This window comes from Herpailurus yagouaroundi, unplaced genomic scaffold (genome assembly GCF_014898765.1).
Source record: "Herpailurus yagouaroundi ecotype Mexico unplaced genomic scaffold, PumYag 28, whole genome shotgun sequence".
Classification (NCBI taxonomy): Eukaryota; Metazoa; Chordata; class Mammalia; order Carnivora; family Felidae; genus Herpailurus; species Herpailurus yagouaroundi.
The window spans coordinates 96,077,668-96,086,358 of record NW_024412376.1 but is presented as its reverse complement, the minus strand read 5'-3'; the positions used below and the strand labels follow the sequence as shown (position 1 = coordinate 96,086,358).

General features: G+C 40.6%; 1 protein-coding gene across 1 annotated transcript in view; it reads right to left on the bottom strand.

The window, feature by feature from the left end:
• HSD17B13 (hydroxysteroid 17-beta dehydrogenase 13) overlaps positions 1–8,355 on the bottom strand; it is a 36,999-nt gene extending 28,644 nt beyond the window's left edge. The window contains exons 1-3 of the mRNA XM_040478803.1: positions 8,049–8,355; positions 2,425–2,532; positions 1,148–1,279 (exon numbers count right to left, since the gene is read on the bottom strand). Coding sequence (XP_040334737.1) covers positions 1,148–1,279; positions 2,425–2,532; positions 8,049–8,258 — 450 coding nt within the window. The 5' untranslated portion in view covers positions 8,259–8,355. The remainder of the gene's footprint in view (positions 1–1,147; positions 1,280–2,424; positions 2,533–8,048) is intronic.
• Between the last annotated feature and the right edge of the window lie 336 nt (positions 8,356–8,691).

The window sequence follows — 8,691 nt, the reverse complement described above, 5'->3', positions numbered from 1 at the left end:
AAAAAAAAAAAAGAGGACAGAACTTATTTCCACTGTAGCTAAGGCTTTGCAGCACTCTATGGTCAGTAGACTTGGTGCATGTGGGGGTTTGTGCTGGTCTTCTGGGGAGGGGCCCACTGCTGCTCTGGCTCTCAGGTATACTTGCCCTCATATAAAATACCTCCAGAGCACAGATGGGCAAGGCTTTGTGTAAGCAGCTCAAACCTCCACTGTGGATATTGTGCTGCTCACTGAAGTCTGTCCCTATTTCCATGATGTGGCCTCTTTTCTCCCTCTATTTGTGTAGTTTGTTCTCTGAGTCCTCAGATCAATTTCTTGGGTCAAATCTAGAATGATTTGATATTTATCTAGCTGAGTTCGAGGGATGAGGCAAGCATAGTGTCCCCCTACTACTCCACTGTCTCAACTCAGGCCACTAAATTTTAATAAATTTGTTATGCAGCTATAGACAACTAACACAGGAGGTCTCTATGTACTTTTGTGGTCATAATAATCAATCCTCATTACCATGTGTGAGGGGTTGGGGAAGATGGAAAGAACATATCTATTTTCTTCTCTCTTCCAGAATCCAGATTTGCTCTACACTGATATCGGGGCACTGTAAGATTAATCCATAGAAATGTTTTCTACAAAGGTATATTTCAGTCTTCTACTAACCAACTGCAAGAGGTTTGTAGAGCCATCTATCTAAGTTCCAGCATGGATCTAGAGCTTAGCTGAGTCCCATGCAGAAAATGTCCAACCCCTACATACATAGAAGTAGTGATTTATGTTGTCCTTTCAGTTCTAAAATTCCATGACATGAGGTCACAAGTGAATGTATATTGTATATATTTCCTCTAAAGTACTGAAAAAATGTATACTGACAACCCTTAGCAAAACTCCACAAGTATTTTTTGAGCACTTGGTCCATCCATGCCATGTTTTGTGTTAAATTCTGGTGGATACGACAGACCAACTAGCCTACATTCTGGTGAGTTGTGTCTCTTCAAACTCTGTGTCCTTCTCTCAGAGACTCTTCCACTCAAATTAATTTGGTAATTCTTGATTTTAGGCAAATATAAAGGTGTGAACTCAATTACAAACTTCATGTACCTTAAGAGGATGAGTCAGACATGCACAAACCAGAAATGTTTCTCACACTCACCCAGAAATGTCCTAGGATGTTGACCTCAAAAGTTTTGGTAATCTCTTCATCCTTGGTACTAAGAAGGTCAGCTGGATATACTACCCCAGCATTATTCACCAAGATGGTTACATCTCCTACTTCTTTCTTTACCTGTGAAGGGAAAAAAATTACTGGGTATGTTATAGAAACTCAAAGTTTTGGGGCTGATGTCATCCACGAATTAGATTCTTTATTCCACTTGATAAGAAATCTCAGAGTTCAGGCTGGAAAGAGCTTTAGTCCAAAAAATGGATGCAAAGAGAACACTGTCATAAAGTTAGGAGAAACTATGTTTTTTTAAAATTTTTTTTTCAACGTTTATTTATTTTTTGGGACAGAGAGAGACAGAGCATGAACGGGGGAGGGGCAGAGAGAGAGGGAGACACAGACTCGGAAACAGGCTCCAGGCTCCGAGCCATCAGCCCAGAGCCTGACGCGGGGCTCGAACTCCCGGACCGCGAGATCGTGACCTGGCTGAAGTCGGACGCTTAACCGACTGCGCCACCCAGGCGCCCCGAAACTATGTTTTTTAACATCTGAATTTTCATATTATGTAAATCATAGATTTTTAAACTTTATAAAGTGAATTAATATTTGTGTTGATTAATTGATATATTGGTTCTGATCAAACATTTTTATAGTGCTAACTGAGTAGTCTTGTTTCTACCACCTACTAATTATATGATCGTGGACTGGCTTAACTCCTCCTTAGCAGAGCAAAATCTCAGTTTGCTCATCTGTCAAATGAGGTTAATAGAGTTATTGTAGAGATGAAATTAAAGGATGCAGTAGTTTATCAGAGTGTTTGGTTCATTTGATATTTACTCTTTTAAAAATTGTTACAATAATTACTAACATTACATTTTCTATAGAAGACTAGATTATTGGCAACATAAATAAAATACCATAGAGAAAATAAAGAAAAAAAAAGGAATTACTGCAAAAGTAATAGGATTAAGATAAAACTCAGAAAGTGATTCTTTCTCCTGGTGATGAATCTCTTCTCTGTCACTCTATACCACTGCTCAAACTTCTGATCAGAAAGAAATTGGTTAGTAATATGAAATAATAATAATAGGCAGGGTTGAGTGGGTTCTATACAAGGAAAGAAATGTATATCCTTCCTTATTCATACAACCACCTTAGTTAGCAGAGGCTAAAATAGAATTTAAATCAGGCAGCCATAAAGAATCTTTCCACTGCCCATGGAAATAGATACAAAATTATTTGAAGGAATTTGTAGTTTGAAATCTCACCTGCTTTACAGAGTTATAAATGTCTTCTCGGTTACTGCAGTCTACGACAGATACATGCACGGTGGCCCCCAGTTTTCTGCATTCAGCTGCTGTTTCCTCAACACTGTGCTGTAATTGGAAAAAACAAATGTAGAAAGATGTAGGTCAGTTAGGGGACAAGACAAAGGGAGAAAGACTTGGAGAAGATATTTCTTTAAAGATTAAAACTCATGGGATGTCTAGGTGGCTCAGGGTAAGTGTCTGACTCTTGCTGTCCTTTTAGGTCTTGATCTCAGGCTTGCAAGTTCAAGCCCCATGTTGGGCTCCACACTGGGCTCTGCACTGGACATGAAGCCTACTTTAAAAATAAATAAATAAATAAATAAATAAACAAACAAACAAACAAATAAAAGATTAAAATTCATGTCCAAAATGCCCTCCTTGTTGGTTTTTTTTTTTAATTTTTTTTTTTTAACATTTATTTATTTTTGAGACAGAGAGAGACAGAGCATGAACGGGGGCGGGGCAGAGAGAGAGGGAGACACAGAACTGGAAGCAGGCTCCAGGCTCTGAGCCATCAGCCCAGAGCCCGACGCGGGGCTCGAACTCACGGACTGTGAGATCGTGACCTGAGCTGAAGTCGGACGCCTAACTGACTGAGCCACCCAGGCGCCCCTTTGCCCTCCTTGTTTGTACAAAAGCTTCGTGAGAGACACTGCCTGCCTAACTTGCAAAGGGAGTGTATGTGGTGTTTCTGCCAGTGAGTGCTCACACTAGATATGGGTTTTTATCTTGTTTGACTACATTCTCAACAGCCATTCTGCATCTAAACAAACCAAACCAAACCAAACACCCTTCATGTTTTTCCAGCTTTTTATCTTGGGTTAGAGGTTCCTCAAGAGGCAGTTTTTTAAAAGCAGACTACTCTCATAGACAGAAGAACATGCTTGAAAGATGTTGCTCTTTGTGGGGTCATGAATGGAGGTGTTGGGATACACAGAAGAAAAGAAAATTCAGCTTTTCATTTGACAGATTGTCAAATTGTTGCTGAGCACCAACCATATAGTAGCAGTAAAGCACCAGGTAGCAATTCTAAACTAGTGGTAATTTTAAACCATATGCCTCTGCCTGTCATACTTTTCTTGATGATTCTGATTTAAGCCACTAGGAGGGAAGGAGAAAGAAGGATCCTTATTCGAGGAAGCCTTTCCTAGGGAGGCAATGCTACCACTCTTGGTGATATAATATTATGTTCAAGTGTTTTGGAGTGAAAATGGGCAAAGGCCATGGCTAGAGTCTCATCTATGTAACAACTTCATACACGTAATACGTTTATAGTAACTTTGTATGCAGAAACCCAAGACATGGATATAGAGAAACTTTTTTTCAGCCTAAATTCAAAGACCTTTTTCCTAAAATAAAACTGTCCTGATGTTTCTTAAGGCACTCAGCGCGTAGCCCCACCGATGAGCTTCCCTCCGCCCTATTGTCCTGATGTTTCTTGATCTGTATTTCCAGGAAAACTAGAATTCTTTTCAAGTTTTGACATCTGTTGATTTTATAGAGATTATAAGGTTTTAAAAATTACACTTTTTGGGGTGCCTCAGTGGCTCAGTCGGTTAAGCATCTGACTTTAGCTCAGGCCATGATCTCATAGCTCGTGGGTTTGAGCCCCACGTCCGGCTCTGTAGTGACAGTGGGGAGCCTGCTTTGGATTCTGTGTCTCCCTTTTCCTCTCCCCTGCTCATGCTCATGCTCTGTCTCTCTCTCTGAAAAGTAAACATTAAAAAAATTTTTTTAATTACATTTTTCCTCTCACAATTTGTAGATTCTTCCCTGTGATGAAGAGGCAAGGCCGCCTGAAAGCCCTTTTCTCACACCGGGATGTTCACAGTGTGGCTGTTACTTGAGGCGGTCCCTGAGTGAGTGGCAAGTGGTTCCCTTAGCCAGTGCTGCCTCCCTTGGGTCCTTCATATTCCACTACCTCAGGCTCAGCCCCAGAGTAGCAGCCTGAAATCCCAAAGAACAGACCCTCATAGGACACAAAGTCACAGAGCCAATATCCCCTCACAGCCTTTTGGGGCTTGCAGAGGAGTAAAGAGGGAGGAGAGGAGCTCTTTCACCAATTTATTTATTTTTAATTTTTTTTTTTACGTTTTATTTATTTTTGAGAGAGAGAGAGAGAGAGACAGAACACAAGTGGAGGAGGGGCAGAGAGAGGGAGACAGAATCCGAAGCAGGCTCTAGGCTCTGAGCTGTCAGCACAGAGCCCGATGCGGGGCTCAAACCCATGAACTGTGAGATCAAGACCTGAGCCGAAGTCAGTTGCTTAACCGACTGAGCCACCCAGGCGCCCCTTTCTCTCACCAATTTAGACATAGCTTGCTCATTGTCAGATTACAAGAACCACCATGCATTTTTTTGTCTCTAGACTCATGTTCAGTAGAGAGAATTCATGACCAGAGCTTTCATCAGATGCTTTGATTAAAGAATTAATAATGTGTCAGTCTTCTACCCGAGCTAGAGAACTACAAAATGTAATGTCTTGTCTTTTTTTAAGCAAAAATACTTGCTTTAACCTCAACCCCAGTTTGCAGTGACTCCACTTTTCAGAGTGTTCCTAAAGCAACAGTTCAGATTGAATGAGGGCACACTGCTAACATGACTCTAAGTAAGGCAAAAGAAGTCAGCCATAACCAAGAGAGCTGGCACCTTCCACAGGTTAAAGGAGATCTGAGTTACATTTATAGCCTTACAGTGAATCATTTAACACCTTGAATGTTTGTTTTTTTTTTTTATTTTGAGAGAGAGAGAGCGAGAGCACACTCACACATGCAAGTGGGGGAGGGGAAGAGAGAGAATCTCAGGCAGGCTCCGTCAGCGCAGAGACTTGGGGCTCAATCCCACAAACCAGGACATCATTATTCAAGCTGAAAGAAGAGTTGGTTGCTTAACCAACTGAGCCATGCAGGTGCCCTTAATACCTTCATTGTTTAATCATAAAATTCAGGGATTCAAAGATACCCTATGAGGTTAGGTGACTCATCCTTCAGGCAGAATCTTAAATAAGTCATTTTTATTCCTTGTCACTGGAATTTAAAAAAATGTAATCAATAGGGACACCTGCGTGGCTCAGTCAGTTAAGTGTCTATGCTGACATCTCAGAGCCTGGAACCTGCTTTGGATTCTATGTCTCCTTCTCTCTCTGTTCCTCCCCTGCTCGCTCTCTCTCTCTCTCTCTCTCTCTTTCTCAAAAATAAATATTAAAAAAATTTTTAAATAAAAAAATAAAAAATGTAATAAATATCAGTCATCTCTCCCAAACACATAGCTAGAAAGAGATTGAAAGGTTATATTTTATCAAGACTTTTTCCTGGATTTATACTTCTTTCTTTCTTTTCTTTTTTCTCTTTCCTCTTTCTTTCTTTTTTTCTTTCTTTCTTTCATGAATGCCTAAGAACAGCAGACAGCAGTTTTCTCAATTTGTAAATCTTGTCCCCTTCTAGAAAGCTCATTGGAATCTCTTCAAGGACCAACTGATGCCAAATCACTTCCCTGTATATCAACTCATCTATTAAATGCCTGTGTATGTTATACAAAATGTACCAACTTTTCCTTGTACAGTATTCTTTACTGTCTGGAAAGAACCAGAGAAGAACTACTTTTCTAAGATCAAGTGACTTTTTTTTTAAAGATTTTATTTTATTTTATTTTTTATTTAAAAAATTTTTTACATTTTATTATTTTTGAGAGACAGAGACAGAGTGTGAGTGGGGGAGGGGCAGAGAGAGGAAGATGGAATCTGAAGCAGGCTCCAGGCTCTGAGCTGTCAGCACAGAGACTGATGCAGGTCTTGAACCCACAAACCACAAGATCATGACCCGAGCCAAAGTCTAAACCCAACCAACTGAGCCACCCAGGCACCCCTCGAGTTTATATATCTTTAACACAAAGCTCTTTAATTTAAATATACAGCCACATATTAGATATCTTCACCAGAATGTCCCACAGGCATCTCAGACTCAAGTCAGGGCAAGCAGTGTTTGAAAGTTATATGGAGAGTGTTGGAGCTGTTTCCCACCAGTGTTGGGCAATCTTGGCTGGGTGGGGGGAGGAGGAACTAGGGAAGAGAAATGCCACCTGTCAGGTCTTTTGTTCTTTTTTTTGTTGTTTAATTTTTTAAATTGATTGTTTATTTAAAAATTTTTTTATTACATTTATTTATTTTTGAGAGACAGAGACAGATCACGAACAGGGGAGGGGCAGAGAGCAAGGGAGACAGAATCCGAAGCAGGCTCCAGGCTCTGAGCTGTCAGAGCCTGACATGGAACTTGAACCTATGAGCTGTGAGATCACGACCTGAGCCAAAATTGGATGCTTATCTGACTGAGTCACCCAGGTGCCCCTAAAGATTTTATTTTTAAGTAATCTCTACACCCAACGTGGGGCTTGGACTTACAACCCTGAAATCAAGAGGTACACGTTACCGACTGATCAGGGCACCAGCCGGGTGCCCCAAAATGACATTTTTGAAGGCTTTAAGAAATAGGACAACTGGACATGACAGCAAAGAACATCAGAGAGTAGTAATATAGTGGCAATTAAAATCTCACTGTGATCTGTGGAAAATCTGATTTTTTTTTCATGTTTATTTTTGAGACAGTGAGCATGGATGGGGAGAGGGCAGAGAGAGAGTGACAGAGGGTCTCAAGCGGGCTCTGTGCTGACAGCAGAGAGCCCGATGTGGAGCTCAAACCCATGAACCATGAGATCATGACCTGAGCCAAAGTTGGACGCATCATTGACTGAGCCACCCAGGTGCCCTGAAAATCTGATTCTTAAAAAAACTTCACAGTTTTTCCAACCTAAAAATCCTGTCACATTTTTCTGTGTATTATTTTTATGGACTTCCAGAATTCACAAGTGTAGGGGAAATGATACAAAATTTCAGTTTTATTTTTGAGTAGCTAATATAATGTTTACAAAGAAAATATGAATGCTCAAGAGAAAGCCTGACCCACTGCATGTTGTTGTTGTTGTTGTTTTTAAAATGGCTTATGTTTAGTATGGACAGATATTGTTCTTAGTGCATAAAATTCACTTGTTTAATCCTCTTGCCAAGGAGTCCACAAACTTTTCCTGTAAACTGCGAGAGAGTAAATATTTTAGGATTGTGTGGGTGGGAGTGGAGGCAATAAGAGGTTCTGTCGGATGTTCTTCTTTGTTTCTTTATTTGCTTGTTGCTTTGACAACGCTTAAAAAAGGTAAAAAACATTGCCAGCTCAACAGCCTGCCCAAGGACCAGGTTTGTTCCATTAGCCAGAGTTTGCTAACACCTGTTATTACCCATCCTGTGAGGTATTATCTTCATTTCAAAAATAAGGAAACTGGAAGCTTGGAAGTAGCCTGGCTCCTGAATCTGTGTTATCAACTTAAATATCATGGCATAAAAAAATCACTGCTTAGTTCTCAGTTATGTTCCCTTCGTCAAACCACCCCAATGCATGTAGAATAAGGCACCAGGGAAGTTAGCTATTAAACATTAAAAAAGAAAAATACAAAGGTACGCAGATGCTAAGTCAAATAATTTTTGAAACATATGCCTTACTTATGACTTTAAAAGATGGGGCAAATGAATCCATTACCTTATTAATATCCCACAGAACCAGCCTGCTCTTCCGTTTTGCAAATTCATAGGCAGTCGACCTGCCTATTCCATGTCCGGCTCCTGTAATGAGGATAGTCTCCCCAGCCACAGATTTTCTCCTTTGGGGAATGAAAATTTTCACCAATGCCTCCAAATAGGAGTAGATGATGGTGAGCAGAAGAAGGAGGAGATCCAAGATAATATTCATGGCTCTGCTCTGTACTCCTTCTCTGGTTCAATCCTTGTCTACCCGCAGCTAAGAGCCACCTTCTGCACAAAGGTCCAGGGGAGAGCTGTGCTCCAGGTGTTGATAGGACTGGCAGAAGTAAGCCAGATTTCCTCTACGTGTTCTGATAGGCTGGCTACACCTCGAGTTTGGAAATGATGCAATTGCTACTAAAAGCTTGGCGCAGGGACAAAGGAATCCTGGAGAAAGTGCTCTTTGGACTTGCTCACGGAGAAGCAGTTTTGTGCTGTGTTGCACAATTAAGTGCAATTATTCTACAAATAATTCTAGAGATGGTGCATCAGCTAATTGTCTCTTGGTAGTCTCTTGGTATCTTTCTGTAAACGTGTGTGTGTGTTTGTGTGTGTGTGTGTGTGTGTGTGTGTGTGTGTGTTTAATTGAAGGAAAAAGAGAA